This window comes from Scyliorhinus torazame, chromosome 9 (genome assembly GCF_047496885.1).
Source record: "Scyliorhinus torazame isolate Kashiwa2021f chromosome 9, sScyTor2.1, whole genome shotgun sequence".
Taxonomy (NCBI): Eukaryota; Metazoa; Chordata; class Chondrichthyes; order Carcharhiniformes; family Scyliorhinidae; genus Scyliorhinus; species Scyliorhinus torazame.
In genome coordinates, this window is record NC_092715.1 from 55,564,514 (window position 1) to 55,584,624 (window position 20,111).

A 20,111-nucleotide genomic window follows, 5' to 3' on the forward strand; every position below is an offset into this window, starting at 1 on the left:
TATCTACTTGCCTGCTTACATTCTCTTTTGTGCCTAAATGGTTTGATTTTCCTTCGTCCAATTTCTCTAGTGATATTAAGCGCTGTGTGTCATTTATACATTGAGAAAAAGGCCGTTCAAATTACAGCAGAAGTCACCCAGGTTCTACTGATTTTCCTGGAAGGATTGTTAACACAACTAAAATCTTGGAGCTGTTGCATGCCTGGCACAGAACATTAGAAGACCGGAGTTCAGTGTTATTGAAATGGATGTTTTAACAATATAATGTAGAGGCAGCAATTTTAAAATGATTCTATAACCTGGATACAAAAACATTTGTTCTTCTGGAAGCCTGGGGAATATTGATTAAGAAATATTTTAAATCATTAGTTCCAAAGCCTTTCTAGACTTATTGTAATGCTTTTTCATTTCAAAATATGTTATAACTTGCTGCATTTTTCTGCCCCTTATGCAGTTCCTTAAATAACTTTCAGATATTTGCACCTGTAAATATATGTGCTGAAAAAGTTAACTTTCTTCTCCTGTTGGCGCCCCCAAACTTCTGTTGAGGTTTGCCGTCCCTGTTGCCTGGGCTGCAAAACTGTACCCTTCTGGTGTGTACAGCTGAAGCACATGGCATCTTTACCAAGTGTGTTTTGGGAGGAGTTCAATGTTTAAATTACTCACTAATTTTTGTGGCGAAAGATGACTTTGGAAAAGAGGTTTTGTTTTTTAATTGGTATCAACCAGTAAATACACCAATGTGTCAGTTGCAGTTATGTTTTCATGTCCTGATTCTTGGTATTGTGCTTTTCTTTGGGGGGGGGGGGGGGGGGAGGAGGAGGAAAGAGAGAGGGGTAGAATGTTATGTAATTGTGGGGGGGGAGAATGTTATGTAATTGTTTACAGCAGACTGCATTAATCTTGGTGGAACAAATGAGTCCAGTGCGCTGACGCACGAAGCACCATTTGATCGGAATGATCGGAGTTCATTCCCATGATCTGAGCTCTTGCCCACAATCTTCCCACATCTTTGAGTTCTTAATTAGCTGTGTCACTGTTGAGAGAGTGGAGCAGAGGCATGTTTTCTACAAGTGAAAGCGAGCAATGTAATCAGACTTCCCTTGTATATTTTTTAATGTATTTTTATTGAAGTTTTAATTTTTTTTACAAATATCACATTGAAGCAAAAAGAGAAAAAAAGCCACAGTATTAAAATGCAAAACAGGTACTGCACATAAGTTAGTACAAGCAAAGGAACGAATCAGACCGCATGAGTTGGAGACAATATCCCCAATGTGTTCCCTCCATGAATACAAGACCTGTCTGCACCAAAGCAGGATACAATCAACAGCACAGAGTCAACTCATACCCAAAGCTTCAAAGAAAAATAACAGGAATAAAAAAACCTGAGAACCCAGAGCTAATGGGGAATTACTGATATCTATAACGCAATCCAACTCCCTTCCAGACCTGGGACAGCGAGATAACCGTCCTATAACATTCAGTCTGTTTGGGTCTAAAAAGAAAAAAACATGGATGCTGTGAATCCAAATCAAAAGGAAGGTAAATGGAGAAAGAACTCCCGAAACTGGTTAGCTCTAACTGGGGGGACCTTCCTCGATCACAGCCAATACAAACAAACCCTACCAACTCCCACGCTCCACCCCTCATCCATGCGGGAATTGTCCATCGACGCATGCCGCACCGTCAGGGCGGTAATTCTCCGTCAATGCACGCCGCACCGTCAGGTTGAGAATAGTCTGTCGACGCACACTGCACCGTCAGGGCGAGAATCATTCGTCGCCGCACCGTCAGGGCGAGAATCATCCACCGCCGCACCGTCAGGGCGGTAATTCTCCGTCAATGCACGCCGCACCGTCAGGTCGAGAATAGTCTGTCGACGCACACTGCACAGTCAGGGCGAGGATAGTCTGTCGACGCACACTGCACCGTCAGGGCGAGAATCATTCGTCGCCGCGCCGTCAGGGCGAGAATCATTCGTCACCGCACCGTCAGGGCGAGAATCATTCGTCACCGCACCGTCAGGGCGAGAATCATTCGTCGCCGCACCGTGAGGGTGGGAATCATCCGTCACCGCACTGTCAGGGCGGGAATCGTCCGTCGCCGGATGCCACGCCATCAGGGCGGGAATCGTCCGTCGACGCACCGTCAGGGCGGGAATCGTCCGTCGCCGCACCGTCAGGGCGGGAATCGTCCGTCGCCGCACCGTCAGGGCGGGAATCGTCCGTTGACGCACCGTCAGGGCGGGAATCGTCCGTCACCGGATGCCGCGCCGTCAGGGCGGGAATCGTCCGTCGCCGGATGCCGCGCCGTCAGGGCGGGAATCGTCCGTCGCCGCGCCGTCAGGGCGGGAATCGTCCGTCGCCGGATGCCGCGCCGTCAGGGTGGGAATCATCCGTCGCCGCACCGTCAGGGCGGGAATCGTCTTTTGATTTGATCTATTATTGTCACATGTATTAGTATACAGTGAAAATCATTGTTTCTTGCATGCTGTACAAGCAATGCATACCGTACATAGGGAAGGAAGGAGAGACTGCAGAATATGCTGTTACAGTTATAGCAAGGTGTAGAGAAAAGATCAACTTAATACGAGGTATGTCCATTCAAAAGTCTGATGGCAGTAGGGAAGAAGCTGTTCTTGAGTCGGTTGGTACGTTACCTCAAACTTTGGTATCTTTTTCCTGACGGAAGAAGGTGGAAGAGAGTATGTCCGGGGTGCGTGGGGTCCTTAATTATGCTGGCTGCCTTTCCGAGGCAGTGGGAATTATAGACTCAATGGATGGGAGGCTGGTTTGCGTGATGGACTGGGCTATATTCATGACCTTTTGTAGTTTCCTGCTGTCTTGGACAGAGCAGGCTCCATACCTAGCTGTGATACAACCAGAAAGAATGCTTTCTATGGTGCATCTGTAGAAGTTGGTGAGGGTCGTAGCTGACATGCCAAGTTTCCTTAGTCTCCTGAAAAGTAGTCGCTGGTGGGCTTTCTTAACTATAGTGTCGGCATGGGGGGACCAGGGCAGGTTATGGGTGATCTGTGCACCTAAAAACTTGAAGCTCTCGACCCTTTCTACTTCGTTCCCATTGATGTAGACAGGGGCATGTTCTCCACTACGCTTCCTGAAGTCGATGACAATCTCCTTCGTTTTGTTGACATTGAGGGAGATTATTGTCATCGCGCCAGTTCACCAGATTCTCTATCTCATTCCTGTACTCTGTCTCGTCATTGTTTGAAATCCGACTCACTACGGTGGTGTCATCAGCAAATTTGAAAATCGAGTTGGAGGGGAATTTGGCCACACAGTCATAGGTGTATAAGGAGTATTGTAGGGGGCTGAGGACACAGCCTTGTGGGGCACCGGTGTTGAGGATGATCGTGGAGGAGGTGTTGTTGCCTATCTTTACGGATTGTGGCCTGTGGGTTAGAAAGTTCAGGATCCAGTCGCAGAGGGAGGAGCCGAGGCCAAGGCCACGGAGTTTGGAGATGGGTTTCGTAGGAATGATGGTGTTGAAAGCTGAGCTGTAGTCGATAAATAGGAGTCTGACATAGGTGTCTTTGTTATCTAGGTGTTCCAGGGTAGAGTGCAGGGCCATGGAGATGGCGTCTGCTGTGGACCTGTTGCAGCAGTGGATGAACTGTAGTGGATCAAGGCAATCCGGGAGGCTGGAGTTGATTCGTGCCATGACTAACCTTTCGAAGCACTTCATAATGATGGATATCAGAGCCACTGGACGATAGTCATTAAGGCACGCTGCTTGACCTTTTTTTGGTACAGGGTTGATGGTTGTCTTTTTGAAGCAGATAGGGACCTCAGATTGTTGGAAAGAGAGTCTGTCGACGCGCGCCGCAACGTCAGACCGGGAATCGTCTGTCGACGCGCGCCGCACTGTCAGGCCGGGAATCATCCGTCGACGCGCGCTGCACCGTCAGGCCGGGAATCGTCCGTCGACTCACCGTCAGGCCGGGAATCATCCGTCGACGCGCGCCGCACCGTCAGGGCGGGAATCGTCCGTCGCCGCACCGTCAGGCCGGGAAGCGTCTGTCGACTCACGCCGCACCGTCAGGGCGGGAATCGTCTGTCGATGCACTGCGCACCATCAGGGTGGAAATTCTCCGTCGACGCGCGCCGCACTGTCAGGTCGGGAATCGTCTGTCGATGCACGCCGCACCGTCAGGCTGGGACTCACCCATCGACACGCGCCGCACCGTCAAGCTGGGACTCGCCCGTCGACACGCGGCGCACCATCAGGGCGGGAATCGTCCGTCCACGCACGCCGCACCGTCAGGGCGAGAATCGTCCGTCCATGCACGCCGCACCGTCAGGGAGAGAATCGTCCGTCCACGCACGCCGCACCGTCAGGGCGAGAATCGTCCGTCCACGCACGCCGCACCGTCAGGGCGAGAATCGTCCGTCGACGCACGCCGCACCGTCAGGGCGAGAATCATCCGTCGATGCACGCCGCACCGTCAGGGCGAGAATCGTCTGTCCACGCACGCCGCACCGTCAGGGCGAGAATCGTCCGTCGACGCACGCCGCACCGTCAGGGCGAGAATCGTCCGTCGACGCACGCCGCACCGTCAGGGTGGGAATTGTCCGTCCACGCACGCCGCACCGTCAGGGCGAGAATCGTCCGTCGATGCACGCCACACCGTCAGGGCGAGAATCATCCGTCGATGCACGCCGCACCGTCAGGGCGAGAATCGTCTGTCCACGCACGCCGCACCGTCAGGGCGAGAATCGTCCGTCGACGCACGCCGCACCGTCAGGGCGAGAATCGTCCGTCGACGCACGCCGCACCGTCGACGCACGCCGCACCGTCAGGGCGAGAATCGTCCGTCGACGCACGCCGCACCGTCGACGCACGCCGCACCGTCAGGGCGAGAATCATCCGTCGATGCACGCCGCACTGTCAGGGCGAGAATCGTCTGTCCACGCACGCTGCACCGTCAGGGCGAGAATCGTCTTGTCGATGCACGCCGCGTCAACGCACGCCGCACCATCAGGGCGGGAATTGGCCGTCACCACACGCCGCTCCGTCAGGGCGGGAGCCACTCAATAGCAACTGCGCCATAAAGGCAGGACTGTGCCCCAACTCCATCCAGCCGGCACGAAGAAGTGAGGATTTAAACATTCATATTCTGCTCCATCTTGCAGATTCACCGACTAACCATTCCCAGGACACAGCGTAAACTACATAAACCAAGACATGACCAAAAGAAATTGAACAAGGATGGAAAGAAATTAAAAGTTGTGCAGAGCCGGAGCTTGCAAAAACGCAGCCGCTTCCACGTCACATCACATGATCCCCACCCTTGTATATATTTAATGACTTGTTCTTGTTTTTGTTCATATTTTGGTTGATAAATATGCAAAACCTGGTCGTCTTAAAGCTGTCTGCTTTATGAAACTGACATCTAGTGCAATAAATACGGCGCTGAAGTATTCAGCAGGGGATCGGATCTGTTCTTGAGTTAAGAAATATGGATTCAAGGTAGAAAGTGATGGAGATGACACTGATTTGAGTCCCGAAAGTGACTCAAGGTGATGATGTAAAATAGATTAGCTGAGTGATCTATTCTCAAAAATCTCAGAAACCTGATCACAAATGCACTCAGAAATCTTTGAAAACTGTAAGTTTGAAGCAAGTGTTTTGACGTTTTCTTTGCTACTTAGGTGCCTTTGACAAATGGCCAAATGTACCAATCTTCAAGAGTTCCGATAAACTGCAACCAGCCACATCACGCAATGTCTCAAGCAACTATTGGGAGACATCCTTCTAGAGAGCAGCTGATTGATTATTTAATGCTAAAAGTATCGCACCAACCACCATGCTGTCCAACACAAGGCGCATCAACGAGCCATCTGATGAGACAAGGCCGTGATATTGTACAGCATGAGGTAAGAACGAATTGTGCGATCTTTCTCTTAATATTTCCCCAATTTTTTCTTTCCTTGGCCTTGCTACAACCCCCATAGAGACTGATAACTTGTAAAAAGATATTTGAATTTCCATTTCTTTGAGAATTCCAGACTGACTGGAAGAACCACACAACGGAAGTTCAGATTTTAAGGCTTTTACAGTATTAAAGAAAATTTAAAGCAACATTGTCTGAACATTATTCAACAAGCAACTACAGAAAAACTCCCCATTTAACTTGTAACATGAAGAAAAAACCCCCACTGTGTTTTTACTTTATTAATTCTGTGCCCTAAGTGGATGCTTCATTCTCCAGGTACCAGTCCAAAACTATTTCCAGCTCCCCATGGCTAGCTTCCCTTTTCCAGTCATTTCCAATCCCCTAGCTGAAAGGCGGAGATTCTGCTCTCGGCTCCTGCTCTCGGCCCTCGGCTCCTGCTCTCGGCTCCTGCTCTCGGCCCTTGCCCTCGGCCCCCACTCTCCCTGCCCTCGGTCCCCGCTCCCTGCCCTCGGCCCCTGCTCTCCCTGCCCTCGGCCCCTGCTCTCCCTGCCCTCGGCCCCTGCTCTCCCTGCCCTCGGCCCCTGCTCTCCCTGCCCTCGGCCCCTGCTCTCCCTGCCCTCGGCCCCTGCTCTCCCTGCCCTCGGCCCCTGCTCTCCCTGCCCTCGGCCCCTGCTCTCCCTGCCCTCGGCCCCTGCCCTCGGCCCCTGCTCTCCCTGCCCTCGGCCCCTGCTCTCCCTGCCCTCGGCCCCTGCTCTCCCTGCCCTCGGCCCCTGCTCTCCCTGCCCTCGGCCCCTGCTCTCCCTGCCCTCGGCCCCTGCTCTCCCTGCCCTCGGCCCCTGCTCTCCCTGCCCTCGGCCCCCGCTCTCCCTGCCCTCGAACCCCGCTCTCCCTTCCCTCGGCCCCCGCTCTGGGCCTCCGGCCCTCACCTCGGACCTCGACCCTGCCCTCCTGCAAACTGACCTGTCTGAGGATCACGGATATCTTCAGAAACCTGCCATCCCAATCTTACAATGACTTTCTGTTGATTCTTAAAGCCCATCTACATGACAACATGAATAACATGGACTTTGTATCCATCTAAAAATACTAATTAGCTATCCGAAGTCTCCACGTTCTCCCCCCCCCCCCCCCCCCCCCCCCGAGTTTCTTCAAGGTGTCATTCAAACTTAAATTTTAAAATAAATTCAAGCCCTTCATGACCTTTAATATTCAGACAAGGGAGGTGGAACTTTCCACGTCCGTCTTCATTGGCCGCGATTGGCCAAATCACATTTCACGGCAAATAAAAGCGCGACGTGGTTGTCCCTCCCTTCCACCAATGACATAATGGGATTCCTGGCGTTCTACATCAGGAACATCATTATAATACATTAACATCTCATTCAGCCTCTACGCTTGAATCATCCCGCCCCCCAATATCTAAGAGAATACATTTGCGCTGACGTGAGAGCAGACAAGTTTGAATTACAACTGGTCTCGCACGACGTGCACATGGCAGGCAAACCTCCCAGAGGAACTCGGGTGAATGCATCACTTTGGGAGGAGACAGTCATGCCCGGGCATTGGGGGGAGAGGGCGGGGGGGGTTCCTTATGAACCTTTGTGCACTGAGCGGCCTTTAAAAATGGCGCCCTGATTTTTTTTTTTTTAAACTTAAGTTGCTGGCAGGGTGGGCTCTGAGAGTATGGCCACCTGTGGGACCCGCCCCTTGCCATTTTGGTTTTTCAATGTTCCCAATGGTTGATAGAATAGAATCATAAAGTCCCTACAGTGCAGAAGAGGCCATTTGGCCCGATGTGTCAGCACCAACCCTCTTGAAAGAGCACCGTACCTAGGCCCATTCCCCCACCCTATCCCCATAACCCCATCTAATCTACGCATCTTTGGACTGTGGGAGGAAACCCACGCAGACACTAGGAGAAAGTGCAAACTACTCACAGGCAGTCACCCAAGACCGGAATTGAATCCGGGTCCCTGGTGCTGTGCGGGAACAGTGCTAACCGCTGTGCCGCCCTTGTTCTCTGCTATTGGTGCCAACGGCTTTAATGCTGCTTTTCTCTCCCGCTATGGTACTGACAAATGCAGTGTCTATTCTACCCAGTGACTTTATACCAGCTGTAGTTGCATGATGTCACTAGTAAAGTTTAAAAAGTAAAATCACCATAGTCGCAGATGACCATAGGCTGCTTTTCCCTATGAGGGGGAGAGCTGACTGGTGTTGATTTGAGATTGCTAGCGAGCAGCAGAAGCCCACAAATAGCAATGTGATGAGGAACCAAGTCCAAGTGTGCTTGGTGCTTCTGAACTGAAGTAGAAATATTGGTCAGAAAGGTGGGAAATCTCCCCTATTTCTCCGAGTAGTCAAATGGGATTTTTAAAATCCACCTGAAACATCATGGACAGATCCTTCTTTTGTTATATGATCTAAAGCACAGACTTTATCCAACAGTGCCACACTCTACTGCCTCGATCAATGGAGGAAGTCCTACTTTAGAATCATAGAAGTGACAGTGCAGAAGGAGGCCATTTGGCCCATCGAGTCGGCACCGGCCCTTGGAAAGAGCATCCTACTTTAAGCCCACACCTCCACCCTATCCCCATAACCCAGTAACCCCACCTAACCTTTTTTGGACACTAAGGGCAATTGATCATGGCCAATCCACCTAACCTGCACATCTTCGGACTGTGGGAGGAAACCGTGGCACCCGGAGGAAACCCACGCAGATACGGGGGGGAAGGTGAAAACTCCGCACAGACAGCGACCCAAGCCAGGAATCAAACCTGAGACCCTGGAGCTGTGTGCTAACCACTGTGCTACCGTGCCAACCCACAGATTGCTGACAGATGAGTGTTAACAGTTAAACCAAGTCCACAATTTAAAGTAAACTGTACGACTGCCAGTCAGTAAAATTTGCTTTAGAAATATTTATGAAAATTGTGGAAAACCCATGAGCTAGAAAAGCTCTCTTCCAGCGGGAACTGGGTTGAAACTGCCAAAGTGTTCAATAATTAGCATCATTATCTCTTCGAGAAGCGCACACTTTAATTCCCAGCATGCAGGTGAGACGTATCCAAAACTCAGAGGTACAAATGTGAAAAAGATTTGAATCTACTTTTTGTTTTTCTCCCTCCCCTCTCAGTTTGAATTACAGATGCCAACTTAAGTAACGGCAAAGTATCTCGATTTAATTACGGGTTGTTTCCTTTTTCCTGCTTTTCCAGATGCATGTTAGAATAGATAAGAATCCTGAGCTGGGTTTCAGTATATCTGGAGGTATTGGAGGTCGAGGGAACCCCTTCAGACCTGATGATAATGTGAGTATTTAACTATCTTATTACTTCAGCTAGACATTGACCACCTAAGAGGAGAATGAACTCACCACATGTTAACTTTTGGTCATTTAAGTAATTACAGTAAATTTTCAAAAATCACGAACCATGTTCCATTTAGAATTACCAATCTTCCAAATTGTACACATTCAATGACACAGTTTATTACCATGAGTCCTATTAGTGTGTTTCCTTGTAAGTATTTAAGATAATAGAAAAGTGTGTTTTACACCTCTTGATCTTTATTCAATATTTAGGGCATATTTGTAACTAGAGTTCAACCAGAAGGGCCAGCTTCGAAACTGCTGCAGCCTGGAGATAAAATAGTTCAGGTAAATTCCATTTCTTTATTTTTTAAATCACTGGTCTTGTCTGTCATCACATTTGGTTCAGCCACGATGAATGTCACTGTGCCTCCCTCCCCACTATTCTAGGATCATCATCAAGGGTAAGGAAAACCAAAGCTCCCTTGCGGAGCAACGGATGAACTGCCTTATCAAATCCCTTTTCCCTCTGCTCTACGCCCTTGTCTCCAATACCAGGTGCAAAGAATACATGAATTATTTTTATTGACAATATTAAGACCATTTAAGTCGTAGTTACGACTGCTGTCACCTTGTTTCCCTCATCCACATGGTCCCAACCATCTTATTGGCAATCCTTAATCTCATGTTTTCCTCTTAGCCGCACCCTCTCCAAGCTTGCTTCTTCAATAAGGACCACCCTTTGTTTCCACAATTACTCCCTCCTTGTTCAGCTCATGGTCCCCATGCTTTTGGGCCATAAATCCGGTCCTCAGATACGATCCTTCATCAGCTCCTTACTCAAAAATTCAACACTTGACCCATCTGTTCTGTCCAGCTAACAACCCATTTTTAAGTTACATTTTTTCTCATTTGTGTCATTGTCATCCAGCTTGTTTTATGTCAGTCTCTCACAAAAGTCCAACGTTTGTCAGTCCTGCTTCTGTCCTGTTCATAGAACTGATAATTCCATGAAGAAAGTTGCGAATAACATTCTGTCTGACTAAAGTTACAATATTATCTCTCCTGTCCTCCTTGACTTTTCCACTGCAATTGACGGCATCAAGAACACCATCCTCCGCCATTGCCTTGCCTCAATTGCTCAGCTCCATGGGATGGCTCTTGCATGGTACAGTTCCACCTGTGAGCCCCAGCTATGTCTTCTCTCCCATTGGCGGATCAGTCTCTCCCATTGGCGGATCAGTCTCTCCCATTGGCGGATCAGTCTCTCCCATTGGCGGATCAGTCTCTCCCATTGGCGGATCAGTCTCTCTCATTGGCGGATCAGCCGCTCTTGGAGTCCACCAGAGATTTACACTTGGTCCTTGTCTTTTTCTGAGGTATGTCCCTCTGGTGACATTCTCCACCTGCACAAAGTCAACTTTTGTACGTATGTCAATAACATCCAGCTGTACATCTTGACCAATTCCCATGGCCACCTACTTGCTGTCTGGCCTTGGAAATTTCTTCCAGCTTAACGCTGGGAAAATTGAAGCTACAAATTCCATTGTCAAACTATTGATTCCATCCCCTTCCCAACTGTGCAAAACGTTGATTGTGTTGTTCAACCCACAGTTTGCCAAATAACAAGATCCTTGTTAATCTACAATGACTTTAAGCCCTACCCCCTATCTTACACCCTAAGCCACTGATTGTTTCAGTATCCTTGTTGGCTTTCCACCCTTCAAAAACACAAATGTGTCCTAAACTCAGTCACACAGATTCTGTTCTACGGATAATACCTCTTCTTCTCCTCACCCTTATCTTTGCTGTCCAAAAATTATTTCCTGTCTCCCAAGCTATCAAACTTAAAATCCCTGTTTTCAAATCATTCCAGGGCTTCTGTCCACCCTACTGTGGCAGCTTCTCCAATCTGGTCTTCCCTCTTGCATCCTTTGGTCTGCCAACCCTAGACTGCTTTACATCCCCCACTCTGTTAGCTGTGCCGACTTCAAATGGAACACACCCGTGTTTGACCCCACTGTGGATTTCAAGTCGTTCCAATGTTTCCTTGTCACAGCTGACCCTCACCCATCATGTTGTTATGGAAATACAACCATAGCAGTTTTGGCGGGAAGCCAACTTTCTCCGATAGCTTAAATAGACCACTTCCACTTTCCCATGGTTCAGTGCCTTGGCGAGATCGATGAAGCAATATATAGCGGTCTCCTTTCTTCACAGGGGCTGTTGAGCACAGGGCTAAGTCGCTGGCTTTGAAAGCAGAGCAAGGCAGGCCAGCAGCTCGGTTCAATTCCCGTACCAGCCTCCCCGAACAGGCGCCGTAATGTGGCGACTAGGGGCTTTTCACAGTAACTTCATTTGAAGCCTACTTGTGACAATAAGCGATTTTCATTTCATTTCACAGCTTTTCTCTTCCTGCTGCAGAAGATCTTATCAATTTTAGATCTTCCACTTGGAAATCACACTGGTATTCGGGTTAGATGTGTTCAGCCAGGACATGTAGCCTGATAAGGGCAACACAAGCAAAGCACTTCTCCCACGATGTCCGACAGGGAGATACCTCAATGATTGCTGCAATCTGACTTCCGGTTGCGGCTATGCAGAGCTAAGTCGCAAGTTCGGCAGCTCCCGCTTGGAACGGACTTTTGGGCTCTTTTCAGGGCCCCCAACGGCATTTCTTCGCCATTTCCCGGTGTGGGAAGAAGACTGCAACATTCCCCCGACAGTGTATGGCTTGGACCAGGAGCGGGGCGACTAAAAATGTGGTGGTGAACCCAAAGAAAGTGCGAGGGAAGAAGAGCAAGATGGCAGCGGGCGGGGACCAGGCAGCGTGGATGCAGTGGGCGCAGGAGCAGCAGGAGGTTATCCAGCGCTGCTTCAGGGAGCTCAAAGTGGACCTGCTGGAGCAGATGAAGGCTTCTATTGATAAACTGCTGGAGACCCAGACGGCCCAGGGGGTGGCGATCCGCGAGGTCTGACAAAAGATCTCAGATAACGAGGACGAGATCTTGGGCCGAGCGGTAAAGGTGGAGGTGCACGAGGCGCTCCACAAGAAATGGCAGGAACGGTTCGAGGAGATGGAGAATCGGTCGAGGCGGAAGAATCTGCGGCTCCTGGGCCTCACGGAGGGGTTGGAGGGGTCGGACGTGGGGGCCTATGTGGTCACCATGTTAAACTCGCTGATGGAAGCGGGGTCCTAACAGGGGCCCCTGGAGCTGGAAGGGGCCCATAGAGTGCTGGCGAGGAGGCCCAAGGCTAACGAGCCGCCGCGGGGGGGTGCTGGTGCGGTTTCATCGGTTCGCTGATCGGAAGTGCGTACTCTGGTGGGCCAAGAAAGAGACGAGCAGCAGGTGGGGGAATGCGGAGGTTCGAATATATCAGGACTGGAGCGCGGAGGTAGCGAAGAAGAGGGCCGGGTACAACCGGGTGAAGGCGGTGCTGCACAGGAAGGGGGTGAAGTTTGGCATGCTGCAGCCGGCGTGACTGTGGGTCACCTACAAGGACCGGCACCATTATTTTGAGTCCCCGGAGGAGGCGTGGGCCTTTGTTCAGGCCGAGAAGCTGGACACAAACTGAGGGTCGGGTTGGGGGGTCGGGGCATGAGGATGGTTGGGGATTGTTGTTGTTGTGTTACATTTTGTTCTTGTTTCTTTTTGATTCGGTGTGGGTGGTTAGGGTGGGTTGGGCACTGTTTTGGTTGAGTCTGCCGGGTGGGCTCTTGGAGGGGGGCAAGTAAACTGAGTAGGGGGTGGATGGCCGGTAGGGGGGATGGGACCCCGCAGGGGAGGGTGAGGCCCGAGTCGGGGGTGAGGGGACTGGGCCTGTAAAAGGAGCTGCTCCAGAGGAGGCGGGGCCGGGCAGGTGGAAAGCACGGGTTTTCTCCCCGCGCTGAAGGCTGGAGGGTCCAGGGCGGGAAGCGCGGGTTTTTACCCGCGCTTGGGGTGGAAGAGGGAGGCAGAGAGCCTGCTGGTGGGTAATGGAGGGGGAGGGGAAGTCCCACAATGGGAGGAGTTGAAGGAGAGGCGGGAGAGGCCGGGGTCAGCAGGAGTCAGCTGACTTGCGGGAGTGCAATAGGGGGAGCAAAGCAGCTAGGAGGGGTCCTAGCTGGGGGTGGGTGGGTGGGGGGGAACCGGGTTGCTGCTGGTATGGTCAAGGGGGAGCTGGAGCGGGTAGACGGGGTTGGGACGGGGGTCTACTGCCGTGGGGAACGGGCCGGGCGAGGGGTGCGGGCGCATGGCTGGCCGAGGAGGGGTTGTGGCTAGTCGGCGGGGGAGGGGGGCGGGTAGCCCCCTGATCCGGCTGATAACCTGGAACGTAAGGGGACTGAACGGGCCGGTTAAGTGGGCCCTGGTGTTTGCGCACCTGAAGGGGCTGAAGGTGGATGTGGTCATGCTCCAGGAGACACTCCTGAAGGTGGCAGACCAGGTAAGATTGAGGAAGGGGTGGGTAGGTCAGGTGTTTAATTTGGGGCTGGATGCCAAAAATCAGGGGGTGGCGATCTTGGTGGGAAAGAGGGTGTCGTTCGAGGCGTCGAGCATTGTGACAGACAATGGCGGTAGGTACGTAATCGTAAGTGGTAAGCTGCAGGAGGTAATGAGGATCCTTAGGGAGTTTGGGGATTTCTCAGGGTACAAGCTCAACATGGGGAAGAGCGAGTTGTTCGTGGTTCACCCAGGGGACCAGGAGAGGGGGATTGGCGGGCTCCCACTAAAAAGGGCGGAGAGGAGCTTCAGGTATTTGGGGGTCCAGGTGGCCAGGAGCTGGGGGGCCCTCCATATACTTAATTTCACGAGGCTGGTGGAGCAAATGGAGGAGGAGTTTAAGAGGTGGGACGCGTTGCCGCTGTCCCTGGCGGGTAGGGTGCAGTCAGTCAAGATGACGGTGCTCCCAAGGTTTTTGTTCCTGTTCCAGTGCCTCCCCATCCCTATCCCGAAGGCCTTCTTTAGGCGGGTCAACAGGAGCATAACGGGGTTTGTATGGGTGCGAGGGACTCCAAGGGTGAGAAGGGTGTTCCTGGAGCGGAGTAGGGATGGGGGGGGGGGCCGCTGCCCAACCTCTGTGGGTACTACTGGGCCGCCAATGCGGGATCGGTGCAAGGGCTTTTTAGGCGGTGGCAACCGTTCTTGGACTTCCTGGCATAACAGTAGACAATGGTCAGCAGCAGCAACCCGGGGGGGGGGGGGGTTATTTTACTTTTGTTTGTCTATACTGGGGTATCTGAGGGGCTGTATATGTTTGCTATGTGTTAATTTGGGGTGTTAATTTATTATTTATGTATAGGGGGCACGGGGTTGTTTTGTTTTGTATTTAATTCTATTGGGTTCCTTTTACATTTTGGTGTTGATATTTTGTGAAAACTTTAATAAAAATGATTTAAAAAATTTTTTTTTAAATGATGGCTGCAATCTCTGCGGCCACCCGTGCTCTTGTTCAGGGTCACAATGTTTGCATTTCTCACATCCTGGAGCACTGGCCTCTCCCAGTACCAGAGACAGAGATGGTTTTCTGTGCTTGGACGAGTTCAGGCAGTATAGCATCAGCACCAGGAGCTTTGTGCATGGCAAGTCAGTCAATAAGTTTGTTAAGCTCCTCCACTGTGGGTTCGATATCCATCTCTGCAATGGCGGTTTTCTATGGTGCCTCGAGCTTACTCGGTGATCGTGTTCTCTCTGGAGTACAACTCAAATTAGTATTCCACCCGTCTCGCGACTCTATTGCAGTCGGTGATGACCTCCCCTGTCTTTATTTGCAGTGGAACTGATTTCTTTGTTGATTACATGCCCCTGACATTCCCTGTGTCGAAGGACATATAGATATTCTGGAAGAATTGTAACAAGTAGGCATTGGCACACCACCTAGCATTCTGTAGGACTTTACTTTGAGCTGCTGTTGTTGCATCTTATTCTATGGATCTCTTTTGTAATTAATGAGTGGACCACTTGGCTTCAAGGATGACCAAAATCACATTCATTCTAACCTCGCATGAGTCAGCAATTTTCCACTTTTGATTCCCATGTGTTGAGAGTGCAGCATTGTGGATGGTGTCCGAAGTATGAGGGGATACCAGGGTGAAAGTGAGTCAAGGAACTGTTTGTTGGGTTTTTTTCTCCCAGATGTTGACATGAAGATCAATGCGAGTATGAGATCAGTGTAGCTGACGTTGATATGAAAAGGACACTTGTGCTTTCAATGGAAAAAACCTCCGGGGTTGCATCCTAACCCTGGTGCACACCAGGGAGTGATCTGTATCACAGTCAACACTCTGGTGGCTGTGAGTGTTGAACGCTGTTCAGTGAGACTGATGATCAGAACTCCCAGCTGGCGCCAGTACCATGATCCAGGACATCATGTGGCAGGGCTTGTTCTGAAAGAAGGTTTTAGTTACACAAAGCTCATGGTAGCAGCAAAGCATGATCCGTTCACATTTATCTTTCCCAGGCCAAGATGTAAGAGGCAGGAGGGCGATGCCTCATGGTCCATACCCACTCGTGCATTTCAATCCCCTAGGAAGTAAACATGTTCTGACTTGGGGATTCTGCTAATAGCGGTGTTAAATTACTCTTAGAACTGGCCTTTCAGCTCTGTAGTGGAACACTGTATTATAATAATGATCACTTATTGTCACAAGTAGGCTTCAATGAAGTTACTGTGAAAAGCCCCTAGTTGCCACATTCCGGCACCTGTTCGGGGAGGCTGGAACGGGAATTGAATCCACGCTGCTGATCTTGTTCTGCATTACAAGCCAGCTGTCTTAGCCCACTGTGCTAAACCAGCCCTGCATTGAAACATAAATACTCATGAGGTTAACTGGTCCTGGTTGAGAGGCAGATGAAGAGAACACATTTTGAACCATTTGTGAGGGGAGTTCTAGCCTGTCCTCAGTAGGTAAAATGCTAGAATCTGTTATAAGGTAGACAATCTCTAAGAGCAATTAGAAATCATTATATGATTGAATAGAGTTTTTTTGAGGCTGCAACTATCAGGGTAGATAATGGAGAACGAGTAAATCTATGGTTCATTGTTGGGTTGGTAGGCTGTAACCAGTAGGATACAGCATGGATTCATGTCTGGGCCTCAGCTATTTATAATCAATATTAGTAATTTATATGAGTGGACTGAGAGTAATGTATCCAAGTTTTTTGAAGATACAACATTAGATGGGAAAGGAGGGTGAAAGAAGCCTGCAAACGGATGTAGACAAATTGCAAGAGTGGGTAGGAATGTGACAGATATAGTATAATGTTGAGAAATGTGAAGTTTCTACTTTGATGGGAAAAGTCAAAAAGCAGAATATTTTTGCAATGGTCAGAGATAAGGAAATGTTGGTGTTCAGAGGGACTTGGGTATCTTTGTACACGACTCACAAAAAGTTAACATGCAGAAAAGACCAAGCAATTGGGAAGGCGAATGGTATATTAATTGTTAATACCAAGAGTGCAAGTGTAAAGATGGCTGGCAGCAATAATATTCTTAAATAAGTAAAGTAGACTCAAAAGAGCAAATAACCTTTTCCTGCATCTTGTTCTTTTTTCATTTCAGTCAAATTTGCAGAATCATAATTTTGCAAGATAATATATTCATTTTCAAGTTGGTTAAATTTTTCTGCTTGTACATTTCTTTTTAAGTATACGTTATTAATGGATATACTTCTTTTCCAGGCTAATGGATGCACTTTCGTTAATATTGAGCATGGACAAGCAGTGTCGCTATTAAAAACCTTCCAGAATACTGTGGACTTAATTATCCTGAGGGAAGTTGCATCCTAATGATGTGGATCATGGACAAAAAGAAAAAAAAAATCAACCATTGTGACCAGTTTTTTTTTTTTAAATAAGTAATTCCACAGCAAAAAATATGCAGCTGATATCACTTTTTACTGGGAGTTGGAAGAGGGATCAATGGACTGATAAAGTGGTCAGATGAGTTTAGGCTGTAAAGTAATGTATTGGCAATGTGGAGCTTTGGTATAAGGGGCACAACCACTCTGTATAATGGTAGGGGTGTGGATGCAGGGACTGAAATAGGTAATGGAAGCAAATATTGCGGGGTGAAGAATTAATATAGTAAACATCAAAATCACTCTTGATATGAACAAACCTGTGTGCTTTTCTGTACAGAAGTTAGGTTTTATTTTTGGATAATCTTATACATTACTAAATAAATTGTACAAGGCTTAAGTAGTGAGCCTGATTTTAGCTCATGGACAGGTGGCAGGGCTATCTGTTCCATAGATGTATGCCTTTATTTTTAATCACCTTTGTATAATTGTTAAACGCTGAAACCTCTGGGTATGATATACAGGAGCTGGAAAATGGATGTGTGCGCATTGTTTAGACGAATGGGTAGGCGAGTGGCTTGAGCATATACAAGAAAGTGACCTTGCTGGGGAGTCGATGGTAAAACTGAATATGGGGCTAGGTTACCAAAGTAAATATACGCTAATGTGGTTTAATGATGGAAAAGCCTTTATTCAAAGTTGGATTGGGATAGGAAGAGCAAATGAAACCGGTCTGTCTGAGATGGTCTGTTACTGCAAGAATGTTCTGAAGTGTGAATTGGATTCTTAAAGAACAGTTATTATTAAAGGTTTCTTAGTGTTTTTACAAAGAGCGAGGCTTGTGGTTATGCTGCCTATTACTGAATGAGAATGTTATTTTATCACACTGTTATCATTTCTAGTACATTTGGCCAACATTTTAAAACAAACCTTTTTATCTTTACTAAAAATGGGTATAATTAACAATACTGATGCATATTGGTCAACCTTGTGTATCACAGTGGAAGTGCCATAGGAGACCGAGAATTAAGTTTTTAATACAGATCCAAACTGTGCAAAGAAGCAATACTGTATGTATATTTAGAAGAAAAAAATATCTGGGGTTTTATGAATTTAGTAATGAGCATACCTTTTAAAATCACAAGTCCCTGTGAAATTTCTATACCAACATGAGCGTTAAATCAGTTGATTTATTTTATAAAATGTTCACTCTAAAAATTATTTGAACAAAACAAATCTCAGTGCTCCCATGATGGTGCTAAAAGGCTATTTTCCTCACATTGGAACCAAATTTATCAATAAAGTTGCTCTGAGGGTTTAGCAGAAATATTTATGTACATAAGCAAAAACAAAACCCTGTTTGGGTATTTGCTGTATGTTGCAAACAGCTCATGGCCTCATGTTTCTTGATCACTGGTATTCTGTAGCAGCATTCCCATTACAGAAAATTGTACAGAAGTTTGATGTGTGTTGAAAACTAAAAAAAAGAAAATCTTTGAAAAGTTTGATGCAAGGTCACAAGCTGTGTTGAGTGCTAACTTTTTATTTAAAATGATTTTACCCACGATTTTAAGGCATGGTTTTTAAAAGTGTGGAAACAGTTTTTTAAAAAGTAAGAAATTATTTGACCTATTGGGGAATAATACTGTTCAGCTGCGTGGTAAATATTGTAACGGACTTTGCGCAGAAAGGGTAAATTATATTTCAATGGAATAGCCTATTGGGAAGAATTGAAGTTTGTAAAATGTTTCGAGCTAGAATTGCCTTTCATGAACTTAGTGATCATAAAAGTATCACTGTTTGAAATTTTGCATTGTATATGCAGTTTCAAGTTATGTTTTGGTGGGTCAAAAAGTGCTTATTGATTTCACATTTACTTTGGCAATTATCAATTTCTGGATCCAGTAATGACCTGATACACCTAGAATTGATTGGTTTCATGTAACCTGGAGAAAACATTTTGAAGCCAAATTTCAACCAATGTCATTCAGTCCAATGGATGTGATGCCAGCTACTTGTCAAAAATAAAACCGTCTCACCTTTCTTTAGTAAGCCATATCCTGCAACATTTGGAGAAAGAGGGTTGATTTTAAAGCAATTAGTTTCTGTTTCATTTCCATCTCGATTTACATAAAGGTTAACGACGTCTGTATTTGATACAAGGCCAGTAGTGTTTAGGTAACTGTTGAGTCCCTGTTGATGGCCAATACATGAAAGGTGTAATTCAGCTGCTTATGTAAACCAGAAATAAATTGAAAAGTCTTAACATTCCCTCATATTTATTATGTAACTTATTTATTCAGGCGGTTTCTTGTGGACTGGATTTTTCTAAAGTTTGTATATAGTTGAACACGTCCTTGATTATAACAAATTAAAATGAACCAGCAGTAGCCACTGTACTTAACGTGGTCCCCACAGTAACACTGTATTCGGATTATATTTTGAACCATTGCCTTTTTATTGAGCAAGTCTGTAATGATGTTTGAAAAGAGCTGAATTTGTTCAACATTCCACATTTTGTATATAACTAGATGGTTTCTGACATAATCTCTGGTAATTAGGGTAAACTTCGCAGTCTGATTTACTTTGTACAGTTTTAGTTTTAATGAAGGCAGTCTGTTGTATATGAAATCAGTCAAAATTGCTGTGTCCCACTGACAACTGAAACTGATTTATAAATCCACTCAATTTACAGAAATGCAAATTGCTTCTATATGTTCCTATTGTGGTTTATTAAAAAAATATCCAATCACTTTATTTGACCACATTTTGTGCTTTTTTAAATTTTGGAAGTAATTTCTATGCTCCACTAAAGCACTTTATGGTTGCAATATTATCTAAGAAGTACCCATAGTGATGTGGACCGTATTCAATGTGTGGATACGGGGTAGACCATTTAGGACAATTTAAGGCACTCTATTCTTTTTTTTCCAATTAAGGGGCAATTTAGTGTGGCCTATTCACCTACGTCTGAGTCGGACCACCGCCCCAAATGGGTGTGACCAAACACCGCTCTTGGAAGTAGGTCATAAACCTACTTACAACCTACCTGCCCGGGATCCACCAGCCTCCCCAGGGAGCCTGCAGCCAGGCGCCGATCA

General features: G+C 47.6%; 1 protein-coding gene across 3 annotated transcripts in view; it reads left to right on the forward strand.

The window, feature by feature from the left end:
* erbin (erbb2 interacting protein) overlaps window positions 1–19,765 on the forward strand; it is a 354,311-nt gene extending 334,546 nt beyond the window's left edge. For all 3 annotated transcript variants that reach the window (XM_072515927.1, XM_072515929.1, XM_072515928.1), the window contains 4 exons: window positions 5,676–5,900; window positions 9,142–9,234; window positions 9,507–9,581; window positions 16,892–19,765. In XM_072515927.1, the coding sequence (XP_072372028.1) occupies window positions 5,676–5,900; window positions 9,142–9,234; window positions 9,507–9,581; window positions 16,892–16,999 (501 nt within the window). In that variant the 3' untranslated portion in view covers window positions 17,000–19,765. The remainder of the gene's footprint in view (window positions 1–5,675; window positions 5,901–9,141; window positions 9,235–9,506; window positions 9,582–16,891) is intronic.
* The last annotated feature ends 346 nt before the right edge of the window (window positions 19,766–20,111 follow it).